General features: G+C 39.6%; 1 protein-coding gene across 1 annotated transcript in view; it reads right to left on the bottom strand.

Annotated features, from left to right (window-relative positions):
• Positions 1–24,194, bottom strand: part of ARIH1 (ariadne RBR E3 ubiquitin protein ligase 1) — a 76,112-nt gene that overhangs the window by 41,852 nt on the left and 10,066 nt on the right. Inside the window, exons 2-6 of the mRNA XM_075857723.1 lie at positions 17,692–17,759; positions 15,421–15,565; positions 8,859–8,951; positions 7,303–7,358; positions 2,287–2,353 (exon numbers count right to left, since the gene is read on the bottom strand). Coding sequence (XP_075713838.1) covers positions 2,287–2,353; positions 7,303–7,358; positions 8,859–8,951; positions 15,421–15,565; positions 17,692–17,759 — 429 coding nt within the window. The remainder of the gene's footprint in view (positions 1–2,286; positions 2,354–7,302; positions 7,359–8,858; positions 8,952–15,420; positions 15,566–17,691; positions 17,760–24,194) is intronic.

Genomic DNA, 24,194 nt, shown 5'->3' with positions numbered 1-24,194 from the left:
TCTAGTAATCCTAGAACCTTGCAGCCATACTGTAATTGTTTATATTTCTTCTCACTTTGCTGTCCAAGAGAAGCTACTGGAATACATGATTGTAGTTTGTAATCATGATAACCTAAATGTGAGTCTGTATACAAAATTCTCTCAAGAATACGTAGCCCATAGATAGCAATATTTCTTAACACCCCCTCCCCCCATATGCTAGCTGGGTCTCCACAATGAGAGCGAGCACCCCCCTGAGCTACACCTAAGGCATCTCATTCAGCTAACCAGTACCGTGAAACCCTAAACAGTGCAGTCTACAGCTGGGTCGCTCTTTATTTTGAAGGAGTCTTTGGTTTGGCTGATATGAGCTATTTTGCATACTATTATCCCATGGAGTATTGCATGTAAATAAATTTCCATACACCTACCGAATCTCTTCAATGAGAGTCAGTACGCCTATGAGCAATACACTGAAACAAACTGTTTTATTCCTATTATTTTCTTTACACCATTATGGGGACAGCCATCTTGCCTGAGTTGCTACCACAGCAATTTTAGAGATTTGTTTTACAGCGAGCGCCTGGATATAGAAAAACTAAGCCAGTAAAAGGACATATTGACCTCTATGGGAGAGTGTTGTGGGCATGCTCGGTGTCATGTACAGTGCTCACCATGTACAGTGGTGTAAAGAGAGGGAGGAGAGATGAACTGTATCCGTATATTGTTAGTGGTGTGATCTTCCTCCAGCTTTATAATAGAGGGGTTACCTTTCATTGTAATCCTGCCCTCTGATAATGAGATGACTGCTGACCCTGCCCCCCGTATACACAGCACAAGCTGAAAAGGGACAGGAATTGTTAACCTAGTGTGAGTGTTCAGTTGACAGTGTGACAACTGCAATATTTCAGGATTTTGTTTTACTATCAATTGTGATACGGGAAATTAAAAACAAACAGCATCAAAATTGTATAAAAAATAATCAGTTTTAACATAAAAACTTAAAGAGGCTCTGTCACCACATTATAAGTGGCCTATATTGTACATGATGTGATCGGCGCTGTAATGTAGATTACAGCAGTGTTTTTTATTTAGAAAAACAATTTTTGACGGAGTTATGACCTATATTAGCTTTATGCTAATGAGTTTCTTAATGTCCAACTGGGCGTGTTTTACTTTTTGACCAAGTGGGCGTTGTGGGGAGAAGTGTATGACGCTGACCAATCAGTGACCAATCAGCATCATACACTTCTCTCCATTCATTTACACAGCAGCACCGTGTTCTTACTAGAACACGATGTGCAGCCACATACACACACATTAACGTTAATCAAGTGTCCTGACAATGAATAGACATTACCTCCAGCCAGGACGGGATGTCTATTCATAATCCTGACCCTTCTCTAACGTTTGAGTGATACTACAGCACAGCACAGCACAGCACAGCGAGATCTCGCTGTAAATGACAGTTTACAGCGTAATCTCGCGAGACTACGCATGCTGTGCAGTAAATCTCAAAGAAACGTTAGAGAAGTGTCAGGATTCTGAATAGACATCCCGTCCTGGCGTCAGGTAATGTCTATTCATTGTCAGAACACTTGATTAACGTTAATGTGTGTGTATGTATGTGGCTGTTCTAGCAAGATCACTATGTGCTAAGTAAATGAATGGGGAGAAGTGTATGATGCGGATTGGTCAGCGTCATACACTTCTCTCCACAACGCCCACTTGGTCAAAAAGTAAAACGCCCAATTGAGCATTAAGAAAGTCATTAGCATAAAGCTAAAATAGGTCATAACTCCGACAAAAAGTATCGTTTTTCTAAATAACAAAAACACTGCTGTTCTCTACATTACAGCGCCAATCACATTTTGTACAAGATAGGGCATTTATAATGTGGTGACAGAGTCTATTTAAACTAAACAATGATCTATTTTCTGAGAAAAGATTCCCTTTAAGATACAAAACACTTGAACAGTTGGATACAAAGCATGCACTGTGCATATCATATTCATAAGTGTAAAATTTCATGAATAGTTTTTGTAATAAAAAGATAGCAGAGAGCCAGACTAGGTCAGAACAGGTTTTCAACCTCTGTATGTAAACAAGCGAGTTCTCATTCACTGACAGCAAACAAATATCTTAAAAATGGTGAGGAATTGAAACACAAAGCAGATTAGAAAATTGCATAACTTAATGTAAATAAAGCCTAATTATTATATAAATTAACCCGAAAAAAACCATTTAAATACTATTGACTAATCCCTGAGATAAGACCCGTTGAAGCAAACAAGTTCTAGCACTTACCTCTACAAAGCTATTAGTTATTAAATGCTGATACTTTAACTTCACTTTTGAATCTGTGATTAAACGCCTGATGGGGAAAAGTTTAAGAAAAAGAGTTATCATTTATAAAACATTTTATTGGTAAAACAGTTTTTGCGAATAGAATGCAAAATACTGACTGAGGCAATGTGAACGGTGAGTAAAAATAAATGACTGTCCCCAATAGTTAACCAAAACATAAAAATAATCAAAAAGGCATTATACAGTGATTTAAACAAAATATTTTCCGAAATTGGAATTATGCTGTAATTACTCAGACATTGCTATAGAGCAGAGCAATATATTAGGTCGAATAAGGAAACTCAGTCTTCAATATAAAAATAAAAAGCGCTTTAAAGAGGCTGTCACCACATTATAAGTGTCCTATCTCCTATATGATGTGATCGGCGCTGTAATGTAGGTCACTGCAGTAGTTTTTATTTAGAAAGTTATGACCTATTTTAGATTTATGCTAATGACTTTCTTAATAGACAACTGGGCATGTTTTTACTATTTGACCAAGTGGGCATTGTAAAGAGAAGTGTATAACGCTGACCAATCAGAGTCTTACACTTCTCTCCATTCATGTACTCAGCACATAGTGATCTCGCGAGATCATGATGTGCTGACACTTACTCACACATCAAGGTTACTGAAGTGCCTTCAGAGTGAATAGACATCGCTTCCAGTCAGGACGCGATGTCTATTCACAATACTGACACTTCGGTAACGTTTGTGTGGGACTTACAGCACAGCAAGCGTGATCTCGCTGTAAATAACAGCACAGCGTGATCTTGTTGTGCTGTAAGTCCCACACAAACGTTACTGAAGTGTCGGTATTGTGAATAGACATCGTGTCCTGGCTGGAGGTGATGTCTATTTACTCTCAAGGCACTTCAGTAAAGTTAATGTGTGAGTAAGTGACAGCACATCATGATCTCGTGAGATCACGATGTCTGAGTACATGAATACGCTGATTGGACTACGTCATACACTTCTCTTTACAACGCCCACTTGGTTAAAAAGTAAAAACACACCCAGTTGTCTATTAAGAAAGTCATTAGCATAAATCTAAAGTAGGTCATAACTCCGTCAAAATTGATAGTTTTTCTAAATAAAAACCACTGCTGTGATCTACATTAGTGCCGATTATGTAGGACTTCTAATGTGGTGACAGGGCCTCTTTAAGCTCTGTTCACACTACTGTTTTTTGTGTTCCCTGAGAGATTCCGGTATTTATTTATTTTTTTTAAAGCAAGAATAGATTGATTCTTGTCATTAATAACGCCGGAAACCTGAAAACCCTATTATGAATGGGAAAGCAAAAAAACAAACAAACCAGGGTGTATGAGCAGCACCTGAATAAAAACACTTTCTGGTGCACATCACCAGGCGGGTGAAGTCAAAACTGCATTAAAACATAGTGGATGGATTTGGCCTAATAGGTTTGTGAAAAGATGGTATGTAATGAATGCTGACCATAATTTTAAATAAATTAAAAGCCAAACCAAGAAAACACACACACACACACACACACACACTTTTCAATGAATTAGAATATCATCAAAAAGTTAATTTATTTCAGTAATTCAATTCAAAAAGTGAAACTCATATTATATAGATTCATTACAGACAGAGTGATCCATTTCCAGCATTTTTTTTTTATTTTATTGTTGATGATTATGGCTAACAACTAATGAAAACCCAAATTTTTGTCTCTCAGAAAATTAGAATATTGGGTAAAAGTTGAAGATTGTAAACTCATGGTGTCACACTCTAATCAGCTAATCAACACAAGACACCTGCAAAGGTTTCCTAAGCCTTTAAATGGTCCATTAGTCTGGTTCAGTAAGCTACACAATCATGGGGAAGACTGCTGATTTGACGGTTGTCCAGAAGACAGTCGTTGACACCCTCCACAAGGGGAGTAAGCCACAAAAGGACATTGCTAAAGAAGCTGGCTGTTCACAGAGTGCTGTATCCAAGCATATTAATAGAAAGTTGAGAGGAAGGAAAAAGTGTGGTAGGAAAAGGTGCACAAGCAACAGGGATAACCGCAGCCTTGAAAGGATTGTCAAGAAAAGGCCATTCAAGAATCTGGGGGAAATTCACAAGGAGTGGACTGCGGCTGGAGTCAGTGCTTCAAGAGCCAACACACACAGACGTAAAGTAAATTTTGCATTTCATTAGGAAATCAAGGTCCCAGAGTCTGGAGGAAGTGTGGAGAAGCACTCAATCCAAGTTGCTTGTGGTCCAGTGTGAATTTTCCACATTCAGTGATGGTTTGGGGAGCCATGTCATCCACTGTGTTATATCAAGTCCAGAGTCAGCGCAGCCGGCTACCAGGAAATTTTAGAGCACTTCATGCTTCCCTCTGCTGACCAGCTTTATGGAGATGCAGATTTAATTTTCCAGCAGGACTTGGCACCTGCCCACACTGCCAAAAGTACCAATACCTGGTTTAATAACCACAGTATCACTGTGCTTGATTGGCCAGCAAACCTGCCTGACCTAAATTCCTATTGTCAAGAGGAAGATGAGAGACATCAGACCCAACAATGCAGATGAGCTAAAAGGCCGCTATCAAAGCAACCTGGGCTTCCATAACGCCTCAGCTGTGCCACAGGATGATCACTTCCATGCCACGCCGCATTGATGAATTAATTCATGCAAAAGGAGCCCCGACTAAGTATTGAGTGCATATACTGTACATACTTTTCAGTAGGCCAAAATGTCGGTATTAAAAATAATTTTTTAAATTGGGCTTACATAATATTCTAATTTTCTGTGAGACAAAATTTTGGGCTTTCATTAACGGTTAGTCATAATCAAAATAAATATTCTGCACACAATGCTGTAGTTTGAAGAAAATCTTGTTTTAATTATTGAAAATAATGCCAGAGGGTAAGTGCGACTTTTCGGTCGTTTAATGACCTTCATCAGGCATAATCATGTAGTTGGCGCTCTGTTCAGAATAGCGGCTAGCCACAATAATTAAAACAAGATTTTCTTCCAACTACAGCATTGTGTGCAGAATACTTATTTTCATTACGATTGGGTTGGGACCCTATTCGTGCACTTAAAGAGGCTCTGTCACCAGATTTTGCAACCCCTATCTGCTATTGCAGCAGATAGGCGCTGCAATGTAGATTACAGTAACGTTTTTATTTTTTTAAAAACGAGCATTTTTGGCCAAGTTATGACCATTTTTGTAGTTATGCAAATGTGGCTTGCAAAAGTCCAAGTGGGCGTGTATTATGTGCGTACATCGAGGCGTTTTTAATACTTTTACTAGCTGGGCGCTCTGAAGAGAAGTATCATCCACTTCTCTTCAGAACGCCCAGCTTCTGGCAGTGCAGACAGCGTGTTCTCGAGAGATCACGCTGTGACGTCACTCACAGGTCCTGCATCGTGTCGGCCACATCGGCACCAGAGGCTACAGTTGATTCTGCAGCAGCATCAGCGTTTGCAGGTAAGTAGCTACATCGACTTACCTGCAAACGCCGATGCTGCTGCAGAATCAACTGAAGCCTCTGGTGCCGATGTGGCCGACACGATGCAGGACCGGTGAGTGACGTCACAGCGTGATCTGGCAGAAGCTGGGCGTTCTGAAGAGAAGTGGATGATACTTCTCGTCAGAACACCCAGCTAGTAAAAGTATTAAAAACGCCCCGATGTACGCACATAATACACGCCCACTTGGACTTTTACTTTTAAACACACCCACTTGGACTTTTGCAAGCCTCATTTGCATAACTACAAAAATGGTCATAACTTGGCCAAAAATGCTCGTTTTTTAAAAATAAAAACGTTACTGTAATCTACATTGCAGCGCCGATCTGCTGCAATAGCAGATAGGGGTTGCAAAATCTGGTGACAGAGCCTCTTTAAGTCTGGTGCGATCTGTACCACTACGTACCTGTTAGCCATAATCCTCAACATTAAAAGAAACAAATGCTGGAAATAGATCACTCTGTGTGTAATGAATCTATATAATATAGGAGCTTCACTTTTTGAATTGAATTACTGAAATAAATTAACTTTTTGATGATATTCTAATTCATTGAGAAGCACTAGTATATAGCAGCCGTTTTAGTTAGCAAATTTAATGAAGAAACAATGCGTTAAAAAAAAAAAAAAAAAAAGAAGAATACGGTAGCCAGTTACAGATATACCAATGCTGCCTTAAATTGGCCTCTACAAGATTTAAACCAGATAGTGACTTACTTTGGTTAGCAAAAATAACTGTGGACAGAATATCATTAAAAGGTTGCAGTGAAAGTAAGTTACACATCCCAAGTCATGGCTTTTCATCAATAACCTGTTAATTGCTTTACTCATTTAACTATTTATATACAAAGCTGGGATCATAAAACTCATAAGGGATTACTTTGTAAATATTAACAAATGCAATGTAATTCCTAGTTAAATATTTACAAAAGGTTATTTACCATACTTTCACCAACATAAGGAATAATACCTGCAATCTTAGTAGGAAATCTGGAGACCAGCTACAGACTTAAACAAGTTACCTTGATACAAACAAAACTCAACTTATGCTCTGTGCACACTATGTATTATTAGCCCTACGCTTAGCAAGCACGTAGGGACAGCTCCCGATGTACAGGCTAAGAGAGTCCATGGAGCTCATAAGCCCGAAGGAGGCCAAAAGAATGTCTTTTTGGCATTTGTTGGGCTGGCATACATCACTATACCCATTTTTTTAGTTTAGGATCCGGCAAAGAACGTATACCGTGCAGTATACTTTTTAACATGGAAGCCTATCAGGTACTTTTCCCTGCGTATACATTAAACGTAGGCCAAAAACGTGATGTGCACAGAGCCCTATTGGTCAATTTTGGACAGGAAGCATTAGATACAAAAAAGAAGGCTCAACCATTTAATATATTAATAGAATATTTTTAAACATTATATCATGCGAAGTACAAATCGAACAACAAAGAAATAACATGTAATGTATATTAGCTCACCACTTACATTACTGTATTGTCATCAACTAAAATGTCGCAGCCATGAGCAGGACAGGAGATAGTCTAAAGAAAGAGAATACATGTGACGGTAGAATCAGAAAAATTAAGATAATGAAAGTAAAACTGTTAGGCTATGTTCACATGCTTATTAAAAAACGTCTGAAAATACGGCGCTGTTTTCAAGGGAAAACAGATCCTGATTTTCAGCCGATTTTTTTTTTAGCAACTCGCGTTTTTCATGGCCGTTTTTAGAGCTGTTTTTCTATAGAGTCAATGAAAAACGGCTCCAAAAACTGCTCAAGAAGTGACATGCACTTGTTTTTTGCGACTTTTTTTTAAAAAAACGGCCCGTTGGTACAAAATGCCATATATCCCATTGAAATCAATGGGTAAACGTTTGGAGGCGTTTTGCTCCCGATTTTCCAGCCAGAAAAACAGCTGAAAATAACCCTTATGAACATACCATTAGACTAAAACTGGCCATTAATCAGTTATCGCAGACTGTGAAGGTTGTGGTTTTGGATGACAACATCATAAGTAGGACTGGGCGATTATGACCTTAATCAAAATCTCGATTAATTGAACATGTAACCTCGATTAAGATTAATGAACGATTATGTAGGCCACACCCCTTTTGCATGCCACACCCCCTTTTTTGCATGATACGCCATTGAATTAATATTTACCTCGAACCTGCTATATACTACCGTATATAATAAACCCCCTGAAACTACCCCCACAGTATATTACCACCATAGTTCTCGCCACACAATATAATGCCCCTATAGCTGCCCTCCAGACTATAATGCCCCTATAACTGCCCTCCACACAGTATAATGACCCTATAACTGTCCTCCACACAGTATAATGACCCCATAGCTGCCCTCCACACAGTATAATGCCCCCATAGCTGCCCCCACACAGTATAATGTCCCCATAGCTGCCCCCACACAGTATAATGTCCCCATAGCTGCCCCCACACAATATGTCTCCATAGCTGCACCCACACAGTATAATGCCCCCCACAGTATAATGCCCCCATAGCTGCCTCTACACAGTATAATTCCCCTTTAACTTCCCTCCACACAGTATAATGCCTCTATAACAGATGACGCAGATACAGTTGAAACCAGTAAAAAAAATACTAGGAAATGCACCAAATGACGTCGGTTAATTGCGCTGAATTTCCGTTTCGGTTATTTTTTTTATGAATTGCCCTGCCCTAACCATATGTTAATATGACAAATTGCCAATCGATATCTAACTTGATCTGAGGCCTTGTCTAGGCTTCTATTGATGGGTTACAGATTTGTTGTTTGCCATTAACAACTCAGCAAGGACTGCACCTGACAATGACCGAAAAATTCCAATACAGAAGATCAACTTTTCCACGAATATTCTGTTTTCATCAGTAGAAAATTGTCTAAATCTGCCTTTTTGGCCATTGAAAAGCTCTAGTGTATGGCCAGCGAAAATGAGAAAGTTAAATAAGGTCACAAATGAAGAGAACACAAACAATATTATTGTCCAGATTCATGTAGAATCCACTACCAAGGTTATTACCTGTCCCATTCCTTCCTCTATGATTTTGGTGGTTAAATATTCACCCCAGCACTGCATGCAGAACTTGTGCCCACACTCGAGGCCTGTGAAATACTGTAGAAAATAGAAGGGACAGAAGTTTTAAACAAACGTGAAATATATACAAAGGGGTATAAAAGAATCCCCCTAGAATTACTTTACAGAGAAAACCCAAAACATATTTCTTAACATGGAGCCTCCAAAACCCCAGGAACCTATTTGGTCTTGAACTGATAAATGCACCCTGCTGAAGACAGAAGGTAGTTGTTCTGTAAGGCAGGGTTCATACCTGCGTTGGTGTTCCAGTTGGTCTGCTCCGTCAATTGAAAATATCAGTAGAGCTGGTTCCGTTGTATGATGGACACCATCGGCAAAGGAACCGATTAGCTTTAATGGGTTCCGTCGGTTTTTCGTCAGGTTAAACGGTGATGGGGGCCCCTAACGGAGCCTCCAACGCAGACGTGAACAGGCCCGAAGCAAAAAATGATGGTTAGTGGATGGCAACTTGCAAAAATTTCTACTTAGGGTCTGGATGCTCCAGTTGTAATAGATTTTTCACAAGTAAGGTTGTCTTCACGCTACGGAAATGGTTCAAAGTACATAGGAGAGAGGAAAGATGGATTCCCTAATAAAATGTTTGGGAATGTTTCCTGAAGACAGTGTAAAGGCAGCCTTATCGACACAGTTTTCTCCTGAGCGAAATATATTTCCTATGTTGCCTAGATGGAAGTAATCTAACGAATAGATATGCCTTCCACTAGAAGAAATGAGCAAACATAAATTGTTATTTTAAAATAATCTGACACAGAACTGGTGCGTATTAGGGTGTATTCACACACAGCAGATTTTGTTGCAGAAATTTCTGCAACAGTCAGTTCCATTCATCTGAATGGAACTTGCAGAAATCCATACACCAACTGCAGATACCTCATTAAGATGAATGGAACGGATTTTCAGTTGCAGAAATTTCTGCAACAAAATCTGCCACGTGACTGCACCCTTAGGTTTAGGATTAAGAAGCACGGAATTCTGGGTAAGAATCAGAGTTGTTTTTTTCTGAGATGCATTTTTTTTTTTTGTGGTGGAACCACAGCCTTTTCCACCGAAAAAAAAACGCAACATCTGCTACTGGTTTTACCTCCCCATTATATTCAGTGGGGAAAACCTGCAACAAAAAAAGCAGCAAATACAATTGACATGCTGTGGATTAAAAAACTGCACCGCAGGTTTTTCCGCTTATTATTTATGCAGCGTGTGGATGAGATTTGTTCAAATCTCATCCACTCTGCTGCTACTGTATTATGCTGCGCATTTTCCCTTGCTCTGACCTAGAAAGTGCCATAGCAAACGATGAATGGTTCCATAAATCATGTGTTGCCAAAAAGAAGTCAACACTATATACAATATATCGACCCCATAACTCCTAAGAAAAGCACTGCAGAGCTCGTCAGGTGATCGCTTTTGGGCATTTAATAAATGCCCCAATTTAAAGAGGTCTATCTTTGTGAATAATCCTTTTAAAAAGTACTTACATTTCAAAAAAGTATCTATAGATGTATTAGCCTTTTAGAACTCTAAATTCGAAACCATGATGCTTTGCAGTGAAATGCTACATTCAACCTTGGTTTACTTTACTCAGTGCACTATGAATGTATTCCTAGGTGAGGGAACACTTCCACAAGCCTTCTATAAAACCTTGCAGCAATGGGGTCATGGGAATCCACCCGGGGGTAAATCAGACTAGAATTTGCCATTCTTGCAAGGATCGTGTGTTTCCTCCAGATACACTGATCAATTATTGGCCTCATATGAAATGGGCTCTAGTGAGTGTGCAATAGGGAGATGCAAAATATGATAGCCCTTTTAAAAGCCAGACTTTTTTTTTTCATTTATTCATAGACATAGTTCTGCGAGGGGCTGTTTTTGTGAGACGAGTTGTATTTTTAAATGGTGCCATTTTGGAGTACATATAACATTGATGAACTTTTGTTACGTTTTTGTGGGGTAATAGAAAAAAAACACAATTTCGCCATTTTTTTACACTGTTTACCGTGTAGTATAAATAACAGAACTTTATTTTGCGTGTCATCACAATTACAGCGATACCAAATTTATATTGTTTTTTTTACATTTTAACACTCTTGCATAATAAAAAATTATTTACAGAATAAAAGTGCTTTTGTGTTTCTATGAGCCATAACAAATTTTTTTTTTCTGTAGACGTATGAGGGCTTATTTTTTTTGCAGGCCGACTTGCAGCCTTTATTGGTACCATTTTGGGTTACATAAGACTACTTGATCGCCTGTTATTGCGTTTTTCTGGAAGACTGGAACCAAAAAAATAAATTGCATTTTTAATTTTATTTTTAGGGCGTGCACCGTGCGGGTTAAATAAAAGTTATAGTTTTATAGTTCAGGTCGTTATAGTTATATCAATAATGTAGCTTTTTTTTAAATTTGGTTTCATAATAAAAGCTGTAAGTTGGTTTTTAATTTTTTTACTTGGGATTTTTAATTTTTTGTTATAAACTTTATTGATCTAGGTTTACCTTTTTTTCCCGTCCCATTATGGGAATTCACGGTGTTCGTTTGAATGCTATTATAATACACTGCAATACTTCTGTACTTCAGTGTATTATGCATGTCAGTCTAAAACTGCCAGAGGCAGAACCTAATAGGCATATACTGATGGCAGACCCTAGGGCCTTTGTTAGGACACTGGCTGCCAAGGAAACCATCGCTACCCCGCAGTAGCGCTGCTAGGGTACCTATGGTGTGACAGAGGGAGCTGCAGCATCTAAGAGGTTAAAGCAGGAGCCCGTCTGTCTGACAGAACTGTGAAAAGGCGGCGCAGTGGCATAAGTACCCTTAAATTCAAATGTTTATGCTATGAGGGAACCCAGTCTTACTATAATTTACAACCGAAGCTGTAACAAAGTTATTATGAGGAAGGTGCCTCTTAATAAATTTGTCGCAACTTACTTAATTCCCATCAAGACTGGCGCTGTCCTTATACATCTCCACCTATGTACTTCACTAACACCTCTAAAATAATCTCTTCTATCTACAACTTGATCTTAAACACCCCAACTACAGTGTTTCCTACATTCCTATCCTGTTGGGATAAAGAGCGTAAATCGCACATCCTCATAAGATGATTGGGCAAAACTTTCCACCATATGCCATAATTTCCTTATTTTCTGAAAAGCAATTATAAAATCCTACCACATTGGTACAGAGTGCCTGTTGTTCTGCTCATGATATTTCATACAGTCTCAGACCAGTGCAGGCGTAGCAGCGAAGGCTCGGTGACGCACATTTGGTAGGAAGTCCTCTTCTCCAAGTTTTTTGGATCATAGTAGTGAATTTGATCAGTAAAATTACTGGTTTAATTATCCATCTCAAATGATCCAGCAGTTCTACTGCTTTCCATGATTCCAGTTCATTGAAGCTCCTCTCCCTTCTTATAGCCGCCCAAAGTATGATGCCCCGCCTCTGGAAAAGCTCACCACACCCTCCATTACGGAACGTTTTTAACCCGTTCGCGCACCCAGACGTGCCATTACGTCCGGGTGTGGGGGTGATGTTCGGAGCGCGCACCATATGCTGCGGGTGTCGGCTGTATTTTACAGCGGACACCCGGGACCAAAAGCCAGGAGCAGCGATCACGCTGTTTAACCCCTCAAATGCTGCGGTAACTCGCAACGAGATCGGGGAGAGGGGGGGGGGGGCGACGACTGTTATATTGGCAGCCCAAGGCCCACAGGGCTGCCTTCACTCTGCCTCTGCTGAGCCCTGCCCATGGCAGGGCTGTTCAGAAGCCTGTAAAAATGACGATATACTGCAACACGTCAGTATTGCAGTGTATTATACCAGCGATCTAATGGGTGTGAAAAAAAGGGTGTGAAAAAAAAGGGTGTGAAAAAAAAGGGTGTGAAAAAAAAGGGTGTGAAAAAAAAGCGTGTGAAAAAATAAATATTTAAAGTTAAAAAATGAATGTCTAAAAAAAAAAAGTAAACAAAACTGGTATCGCTGCATCCGTAAAAGTCTGAACTATTACAATACAGCGTTATTTAACGCGCACGGTGAACACAGTAAAAAATAATAAAATGTAAACCGCCAAAATCGCTGTTTTTTGGTTAACTTAGCTCTCAAAAATAAAATGTAATAATAATTGATCAAAAAGTTCTACGTACCAAAAACTTGTACCGATAAAAACGACGCCCTCAAACCGCTCAATCGGTAAAAAAAAAAATGTTAAAAAAAGTTATGGCTCTCAGAATGTGGTGACACAAAACATTTTATTTTTTTTTAGCAAAAAGTTCATCAATAAAAGTAGTAAAATATAAAAAAAAAAACTATATCAATTTGGTATCATCGTAAGTTGTCGTTTTATCGCACGGTGAAATCCGTAAAAACAAACCGCAAATAAATGCTACCAAAAGAAACTACAACTCCTCTTGCAAAAAAATAAGCCCTCACACCACTCTATTGACAGAAAAATAAAAAAGTTATGGCTCTTGGAATGCGGGGAGTGAAAAACAAAAAAATCTTAAAAATTTGCAGCTGATTCTAAGGCATCTGCATATTTGTACCTAGATATTTGAAGACCTTGGTCTGACATTCTTTCTACACCAGAACACTCACTTGACTAGGTTATGCAAGATTGATGCTGCTCCTGTATACTAGAATATACATTCACCCCAGCTGCTTCTTCCCTGTCCAACATTCCCACGGTTCTTAGCTGCAACACCATCTTTCTGTGGCCGTCGAGCAGGCCTCCTTGTTATTTATTCCATTGATCCTACTTAACTGTTGGTATGATGAAGACATTTTTGTCCTGAAATACTCTTACTCACCAACTTATATCTGACTTGGGCCTCATGCACACGAACTTATTTTTGTCCTCCCGTAAATACTGGCGTAAATACGGGTCCTTGGTCACACGTATTCGACCCGTATTGCACCAGTTACGGAGCCGTGCCAGTAAATACGGTTCCGGTGTCACCCGTATTTACGGGCACGTTTTCGCTGCAAAATTGCACTGCACGAATCGGCAGCCCTTCTCTCTATCAGTGCAGGATAGAAAAAGGGACAGACATTTCCGCAGTAAAATAAATTCATACTTACCCGGCCGTTGTCTTGGTGACGCGTCCCTCTCTTGACATCCAGGCCGACCTCCCTGGATGACGCGGCAGTCCATGTGACCACTGCAGCCAGTGATTGGCCGCAGCGGTCACATGGGATGAAACGTCATCCCGGGAGGCCAGGCTGGAGGAGGAGGAGGAAGAAGAGGAGGAGTTCTGGGTAAGTTAACTTTTAATACTATTAACTCCAGCGGTAGTCACTGTCCCGGGTGCTGAGAGTTACTGCCGATCAGTTAACTCTTTCAGCACCCTGGACAGTGACTATTTACTGACGTCGCCTAGCAACCCTCCCGTAATTACGGGTGCACACACGTAGCCACCCCTAATTACGGGAGACTCAGACTTCTCTGGGCCTGCCCGTGCCGTTATTACGACCTGAAATAGGACATGTTCTATATTTTTCAACGGCACGGGCACCTTCCCGTAAGCATACGGGAAGGTACCCGTGGCCAATATAAGTCTATGGGCCCGTAATTACGGGCGTTTTTACGTTCGTGTGCATGAGGCCTAATTGTAGATTAATATTTTGGTAACTTTAAACCTGCTGCGTCAGGTCTTTTATAGTCAGACATTTTTAATGTTGCACACCCATTCCCCCTTTTTATTTTCTGTTTCTTTCCTTCCCTCCTCCCTTTTGTTTTTCTTTCTTGTGCAATATTATATTTTGAAAAACATTAATAAAGATCTGAATGCTAAAGAATCCCTATGAAAGAATGGTATATCCTCACAGAGGCTGCCCCCAAAAATTCCAGAAGATATGGGAGAGATGGATCACATCTCCCCTTTGGCTCTCTCTTCCCCGAGATCGCAGAGAGTGGGCCTCTCCTCTGATCTTTGAGGTTCTTGGAGGGACCAACAACGTGGTATATAGATAGTCCCGTCGCTGTACATAGTTACCGATGTGATGATCTGGAGGTCTAGTATTCCATGTTCATTACTCTATTAGGTATTCTGTACGCAGTGGCATACTGTCGTGTGCAAATTTCACAATGCGTTGTTAAGTTTAACTTTGTCCAATTATGTTCATCAACAAATATGTATATCATACTACAAGCATCACTCTGATTTATACTGTACATTTTATAAATGGGAGGAAATGAGTAATGCTTCTGGTGTGACTGGACAGTCTATTGTTACTGTCCTTTATTCCATTCTGTATATGTACATATGATGTGATGCCATTGTTCTTTATTGATGTACAAATTGTATTTCATTTGCGGTTTAATAAAACAAGTTGAAAAAAAAAAAGTTAGCACTACCGGTGTAGATGTTTTACTTGATAAGGTAGGCACCCAAGTCGTAATCACAGTAGACATGAACATAAGGTATACAGAACAGGAGATGTACAGACAAAAGTCAAAGTTAGATTATAAAAACTTCATTACAAAAACACTTACTGAGTTTGGGTAATTCAAGTAGCAGATTTGACAGGGCATGTCTTGGGCAGAGGAACGTGTGTTCATCTGCCGTGTCCGAGACTTCTTACTTGGGTTTATGACATGACATTCTGAGAAGAGTTTCTCCAGGTTGCCATCAAAATACCTGTACAAGCAAAACAGAACAACTTGTCATTAACAGACTCAAGCCAAAGAGCAACAACCTACAAAGAAATGTAAACATGGTGCCAAAACTCCTCAAAAGCTTAGGCTATATATTCACATCCCCATTGGAAGCTCCGTTGCAGACGTCATCCAATTTGACGGGAAAAGTTTGACAAGAAAAATAAGTCAATTGGGCCTGTCGGGTACAACTGGTATACGTTGTGCGACAGATACAGCACTGCATTTTGGCTTCCGTTATTAACGGTTTTACTCCCAGGAGTATGTTAAAAGTACAAGGTCTGGAGGCTCATCAAATAAACACAGATCTAAAAATGTTAAAAAAATTGGCATATTCTAGAAAGAGGTTACATAGTTACACGTATTGCGATTAGAACAGACAGAGAGAGGAGTGTCTAATGATAAAAATCTTTATTTTCAATCCACTGTTTTTACACAACTTTAAATTGACATACAGAGAGTACTCTTAGGGCTTTGCATTTAAAAGAAGTGGTGTAGCTTTGGCCTATTTTGTTACCTTGCACACAAATGACAGTCTGTTTAAGGCCGCAGGGCTTCATATACATTTACAAGTTCATAAAGGAGACTGTGAAAGCTTCACATTGGATTACCCAAACATCATACATATTGGATTGACTGTTCAAATTACCTAAATTCTTCATTTTAATATTGTATTTTTAAGGGAAAACCCAATTGTCTTGTTTTCTCCCAGTAATAAGAATTTACTCCACAGATCGATGAGAATCGGTTAACCCTTTCAGCACAATGTGTGGATGGAGCAGGCTCAGGAGCTATGCCAGTGCTTCAGCACAGAAGCGGGTGTCAGTTATCGGAGAGAACTCCTATCTCGGCCGTTTAACCCCTTGTTTGATGTGGTAAATAGCTACTGCGGCACCCAAATCATTTTACAGATGGAGGGGTCCCTTCTGTAAGCCACTGGCACTCCACTGCACCTTTTAATCTCTGCCGTGCTGGCATACGTGGGTATCCCTCTTCTCTGCTGTATAGAATAGCACAGCCTACTATACTTTTCTATGCACAGGCATCCCAGAAGAAAAAAAACTAAAACGTATTCTGCGTGGTATATGGTTTTTTAATATGGGAGCCTCTGGGTGACGTATGTCACTGTATGCCTATACTGTGACATACATCAGAGCTTTCTGTCAAAGGCATACGTCGGGCAATACTCTCGATGTATACGTCTGACAGAAGTCTCAGACGTGATGTGAACACGCTGAATACACGGTAATAGAGAAGTATTGCGGTGTATTATAGAAGTGATCAAAAGGACTGCAGATTTAAGTCCCATAGTGGAACTAAAATAAATGTTAAAAAATTCAATCATGTGTACACAAAAAAGTAACCAAAGTATAAAAAAAAAATCTATTTTTAAAAAGAAAAAACACCACGATACATAATTGGTATCACCGCAACCATAAAAACCTGTATAAAATGAACACATTATTTATCCCACACGGTAAACATCATAAAAGAAACAAAAAATAAAGACAATGCCAGAATTGTTGGTTTTTTTCATCCTTCCTCCCAAAAAAAGTTATAAAAAAAACCCAAACAAACAATAAGTCCTTTGTACCCAATGGTACCAATAAAAACTACTACTCGTCCCGCAAAAAACAGGCCCTCATAAAGCTTTGTCAGAGGGAAAATAAAACCGTTATTGCTCTTGGAATGCAGCGACACAAAAAGCTATTATTTTAAGTGTTTTTATTGTGCAAAAGTAGTAAAACATAAAAAAAATATTAGAATTACAGTAATCGCTACGACCCGCAAAATAAATCCCACTTGTCATTTATACCACACGATGAAAGCTGTAAAAACAAATAGCAAAAAACAAAAGGAGGAATTGCTGTTTTTTAACCATTTCCCACCCAAAACTAATAAAGTAATTCAATAAGTTATATGCATTAAACATTGGTGCCATTTAAATTACAACTCATTAAGCAAAAAATAAGGCCTCATATGCCTAAGTCAGCTGAAAAAAAAAAAACAAAGCTTTCAGAATGCGGAGATGAAACAAAAATCACTATGTCCCTTTAGGCCCTAACTAGGCTGCGTCCTTAAAATGATTTTGCATAGAGAAGGACTCACCTCTCCATCAGCTTCTCCTTGTCCCAGTTGAAATGACTCAGAAGTATTCTCGTGATGGTAGCTGGATTCTATAGATTAAATAAAAATAAGCAGATCAGTCATGAACATCAGATATTGCATTTTTTATTTTCCGCACTTCAACTTGCAATTAAAGCAGAACTTGGTAAAATCCTTTATGTTGGCCCCATTTGGAAAGTACACCTAGTAAAAGGTAAGGTAGGTAAACTATCTCCTCCGGTCCAACGTTGTCATGTGACCAGCACCGTAAGGGTATGTTCACACAGCTTATTTTAAGCCGTTTTTTTCCCTTGAAAACCGCTCCGTATTTTCAGACGTTTTTGAGTTTGCGTATGAACATACCCTCAACTGTCTGAATCCTATAGTGTCTTCTGTGTGGACAGGTCACTTTCACTATGCATTTCTATGAGACCCACATATGAGCCGCTTATAGGAATGCAGTGAAAGTGATGACTGATCCACACCACGGACCACATAGGATTTAGACAGTCACAGCGTGGGTTAGTCACATGATGCAAAAGCACCCGGAACCGATAGGATAGTTTGCAAAATAAAGTGCCCAGTAAGAGGATTACTTGCCCTACCTTTTACCGGACGTTCTTTCAAAACGAGGTCCAAGATAAAAAAAAATTACTGGAGTGCTGCATTAATTATATTCCCTCAGTGGTATTTTCTTCCTCAAACGGTCTCTCTCCCGCATTCTCACAAAACTTAAAGAAAATTTCAAAAAGTCTGAAATTGTGACGATTTGTATTCCTAGTTACACCATTTCTTTCAAAAATATAGTACCACTTTTAGAGCAAAAATGTAAAACAATGCTGGGGTCCAGTCCACCTCAGAATGTGATTTCATATCTTCAGCTTCTGTATCACATAATTGGGTCAGAGGGCAGTTGTTGCAGGAATTTCTGTGACTGTTCCATACACCTGAAGGGGGATTACAGAAATCCAAGCACGTGCGGCAGAAACAACCCCATTTCGATATTTCAGATGTACGGAAAACACTTTCAGTTGCGCATATGTAAATTCACGCTTACGGTTAGCATTGCTGCTTTGTAGAATTTCATTACGGTGATCAGGGACATTTGCATGCGTATTTCCTAAATGTTACTCCAGTGCGGTTTCTTCCCACACCGACCCGCCAGCTGGCTTCCTATAAAAATGACCCTTCCGTCTGCCTATAAGCGCTTGTGACTAATATCAGCAATACATTATTGCCTACTGTTAATATAGAGGCCTTATTGTGCTCACTGCCCTGTCTCCTTCTCCAAATCTACGTTCATTCACAACCCAGAAAATCTGTAACAAAATCCTTTGTACTTTTGTATGAAACCGGAGGCAAGCATCCCGAATGACTAAACTCTGGTGACAATGGTCTGCGCTGCATATGAATAAGGAGTTTAAAAACCCCATTCACTTACATAGTATTGTAGTTTGTGGCTGATTTTCAGTGCAGAGAGTCTGAAACCAAAAATCGACAACAAATATACAATGTGCGAACACAGCATAATACTTTCACACTGCCTCCTCTGACCTACCTTCTACAGCCATTAGATAACTGTACACGCTACCTGCAAATAGACTCCGGAAGAATGAATACAAATTTATTGTAGAGATCATAATGCTTAGAGTCACTCCACAGCAGGGACAAGCTAAAAACATTTATTTTATACCATAAAATTGTAAAACCAAACTTGGAGATAGCTGAATATATAAAACAAGAGTAATACTATAAGTCTTCTATTTTACTAAACGCTCCCCAAGAAAGAGGCAGAGCAGTTTATGTTTTGCTGACCGATACAGAATAGAAAGGACCAAATACGTTTTCATTAACTGGTTGCCGACACAGGACGAGAATACTCGTCCTGAGCGGCGGGTACTTGGCGCATTAGGACGAGTATTCTCGTCCTGTGTGACAGCCAGTGTCCGCGCGCCATGATGAGCGGGGCAGCGGCTGTAACTGCTGTAATACACAGCCGCAGCCCCGCTCTATCGGCGGAGAGAAGAGAAAATGATTCTCTCCTCCGTTAACCCCTTGAATGCCGTGATCAAAGCTGATCACGGCATTCAAAGCTAAAGTGACAAGGGGGTCTCCCCTTTGCATCGGAAATCCCGGTGACACGATCAATGGCTATACCTGGTATAGGCAGATAGCTCAGGGTCCATTGAAGGACCCCAGGGCTGTCTGACCATATTTCCTGTTAGGGCATACTTAGGTATGCCCTAACAACTGCCTGTGTACAATCAGTACACATTATATCGAAGGTAAGAATGGGCATAGGTGTTCCCTGGAAATGAAAAAATTGTGCGCACAAGGATTGATTTGACCACTAACAGCCTAGACAACAGGTCTATGCAATAGGCTTCTAGGATATAAAATATTTGTGACAAAATGTAAAATTGGCTACATATTAGTCAATGAGAAGTTAGAGCCGTAAGGCTATGTTCACGCTGCGTTTTCCTCGTATGGCTGACACATGCATTGGGAAAGCTCCCATCACATAAGTCAAACGTACCCATAAACTCTTATTATACCAGCAGTGGACAATAGAGTCTTTCTGGCCTCCTGTCAGGCGGTATACAGCAAGTATACAGTTTTTTGCTGGATAGAATAGCGTGGTCACTAAGCGGTTAAAAGTTTAAAAAACAAAAACTTCCCATTTTCCCCCAAAAGCAATGTAAAAAAATAAATAATTAAAATTAACATAAAACTGGTATCGCCGCGTCCATAAAATCCCCAACCATCACAATATTTAACAGTATTTAACCAGCACGGTGAACGCCATAAAAATACTATTTAAAACGCCAGAATCATTGTTTCTTGGTCACCTCATCTCCGACAAAAAAATATAATAAGCGATCAGAAAATTTCATGTAACTCAAAACCAATATAAACTACAGCTCGCCCCGCTAAAAATTAACCCTCATAACAAGCGACGGAAAAATAAAGTTATGGCAACACAAGACTAATTTTATTTTTAACAATTAGTTTTTTCCTTGTAAAAGAAGTAAAACATAAAAAAACACAAATCGTATTGACCCACAGAATAGAGTTAACATGAAGTTTTTCCACATGGTGGACTTCGTAAACAAAACTCCCCAAAAAATAGAGGAATCGCTGTTTTTTCCCATTCCACCCAACAACATTTTTTTTTCCAGTTTTCCAGTACTTTTTATGGTCCAGTGAATGGTGCCATGGAAAACTGCAAATTATCTCACAAAGATCAAGCCCTTAAACTTCTTTAATGGGGAGGAAAAATACGAAACAATCTGATAAATGGCTGTGATGGGAAGGGGTTAAAGAAACTTTCCAGTCAAACCTGAAAATCTGAGTTTTACCTGGACCCCCGGATGTTTTTATCTCCTCCATTCACTAGATCCACCTCGGGTCTACCACTACATTATCCCTGACCTGAAGCTACTCCCATTGATACGAAGGGCAGGCTTGAGGAGAGTGTAACATGCTTCACCCTCTCATGCACTGTATTGTATGATTCAGAGTGTGTGGTCGAAGGAGCAAGAAAAGCTACCACGAGACAACTATGAGCGCTGCTGGAAGAGGCACAGTGTCAGGGGACCAGAACAGAGCCACGAAAAAGTTAAACAAGGGTCGACGGAGCACTAGCAATCTGGCCAATTTTTTGAGAGATTTAATTCTGAGATAAGTTAATATAGATGATAATGTACTACAAAGGCGAGGTGGTTAGTAAAATATAAGATGTATTTTTTCAAACATAGTATGAGTAGGCAGTTATGTTCACATCTGCACTAACAATTCAGTTTTCTGTTCCGTCACAGGAGCAGAAAAACAGAAATAAATGCTGTAATGGATCGGTCACGCGACAGACACGGACCCAACGGACTTTAATGGGGTCTGTTGGGTTTCCATCATTTTACCAAAAAATAGCGGAGTATTCAACATGGATGTGCACCCCGCCTTTTAAAAATGGTCATGTTCTACAAATTCCTCACTACTAGTTCATAGAGAAATAACACAATCCATTCAGGTCATATACCGGCCATGTCTGGCAGTGGAAAGGTTAATCTAATCATTCAGTGGCATTATGAGATCTTCTTTTGCTACAGACTCTCCGGTTTCAAGGACATGGTGTACACAAGTCAGAAACTTGACACAAACAGGGACATAAAATGAAGTACCTGTCCATTTCACAGGTACAACATGCAAAAACCCATGACTACCTCCAAAATTTGCAATTGCAGATATCAATAAAGCTATCCTTAAAAACTCCATGTAAAAATACTACACACTGTTCCCTTGTGACTAAAATGCAACACCTACTAGTTCATAAGAGAACAAAAAGGGGCAAAAAAAATGGTCTACTAAAAAAGTGGGCAACCTTACGTATACAACAAATCCCCGGTTGAAGTAAACGGTTTTGGTTTTTTTGTAACGTGCATAAAATAGCTCCTCAACAGGGTTGTACGAATCCAGCCTGAAATAAGACCCATAAAACACCATTATCTAACAAAAAAACAGATGCAAAAACAATCCATTATTTCTTGGGGGGCTTCCTCCATACAAGTGTTGCCTAGTCCTAAATATGTGCCTTGGTTCATTCCATCATTCACACCTCACAGCTTCTGCTAGTGAATTGGAATTGATGAATTCTAGACTAGATTAAGGACTGCCAGCGGGACCATAAATGTGCATTTAAAAGAAAACTTATTAGGATCTTTCATTTTAAATGATTCTCAACTAAAATGATACATTTCTTAGACCACAAGTGTAAACCTACATTGTATGGTTAGAGGAAGCTCATTTAATACCATTGTGAAATGTTGCCGCTGTGCCATTTGTATAGATAAATAATGTATATAAGCTGATTAAACCTGGATACCGGCTGAGTAAAACGGACACATTTAGCGGGCAGAGACAGGGACTAGTGATTAGCTTCTGCGTCACACATAAGAAGCTTGGTCTGTGGACCAGGAATTAACCTGTTTGCTGTAAAGGGGCAATAAAGCTACATCTGAAAGAGATTGTCCATACATTAGGACACATGACATTAAAAGAAACTCATAACAAGTAAATGGACAAGTTAAATATACAATATTTACACGATACATATGAGAACAGAACAATAAGCACGGTCCCAAGTTATCGATAAAAAATATTTGGTTCACATTGGCAAAATTCTAATTACAGAAACTTTCTGCAGCAGGAACATGTTGTTCACATCACTTTGTGATGTCCGTCTAGCGTGTACGTCGGGAAAGCTTTTGACGTACACGCTAAACGTGTCCATAGGACTCCATTAGCCGCACAGAAGCAAAAAGTGTGTCAGGCTGGATACATCAGTATACTTTTTTATTTTTTAAGGATGGAATAGTAGGCTACGCTAGCCCAAAAAATACACTGCGTGGTCTACGTTTTTTTTTTTTGTTTAACATGGGCGCCTATGGGTAATGTATGTTACTGTATTGAATACATCACAGGCATATGTTTAAACGCATACGTCATGGGCTTTTCAAGAGTCTATAATGGTATCTGTTTAATGGATAAGTCATTAACACTCATGACCTCAGATCACGACATATCGATTTAACGGATATCATTAAAGTCTATGGTTACATACGCCACTGTAGGCATCGTCACAGACATTTAATGTATACGTGAAAACGTTGGCAAAAAAAACCAACGTGAACATAGCCTTAATGGGGTAGAATTATTATTTATTTTTTTCCGCAACCAACCCTTAGAGGAATTTTCTGGTTTTACGTATAAAAAGCTTATTAACCATTTTTTTTTCACAATGGAGAACACTAAATAATATATATTGGAGCAGCTCACAACATACTAAACACTTACGCCACATCATGACGGTCGGATTTGTTTTAGGACAGTTTGTTGCACCAGAAAATGGCACTAGTCATTAATAACTGACTAAATTGAACTAGCCTTTTATAAATATGGCGCACGTCGCTTGCTTTACTTTTCTAACGCACATTCTGCCATTATGTTACTAGAACACATTATGCCGTTATGTTTCTGAGGACGTCCCATTATCACATTTACTTGCACACGGAGAGGACCAGAGAGACAGGAATGGAGCTGAAACAAGTTTTTCATTTTTACATCTTGTGCCCATACAGACCTAGTGTTACAACCCAGAAAACGCATTGTAAAATTTTAACCAAATGTGAGGTACACGTTCAGCTTACTATATGTACAGAAGTGCAATGTACTAGTACTGTGCATTAGTTTTAAGGAGTTGTGCCAGGATAGACATTTCTCTCTCTCTCCACAGGAAAGGTGATAAATCTCTGATCCCTGGGGGAACCAACCGCTGTGACCCCCACCGATCCCGGGAACGGAGGTCTAGAGCCCCAATGGGGAAATCGGCCAGTGTGAATCAGAAAAAAAAAGGGTGACTAGACCACCGTTCTCCTGATAAGTGAGAGTCCAAGAGACGGGACTTGGACCTATCAGGCATTTATGGCATTTCTTGTGGACATGCCATAGAT

The sequence above is a fragment of the Rhinoderma darwinii genome, chromosome 3, assembly GCF_050947455.1.
Source record: "Rhinoderma darwinii isolate aRhiDar2 chromosome 3, aRhiDar2.hap1, whole genome shotgun sequence".
Taxonomy (NCBI): domain Eukaryota; kingdom Metazoa; phylum Chordata; class Amphibia; order Anura; family Rhinodermatidae; genus Rhinoderma; species Rhinoderma darwinii.
Note: the sequence above shows the minus strand (reverse complement) of the source record. Positions and strands in the feature narration are given on the sequence as shown.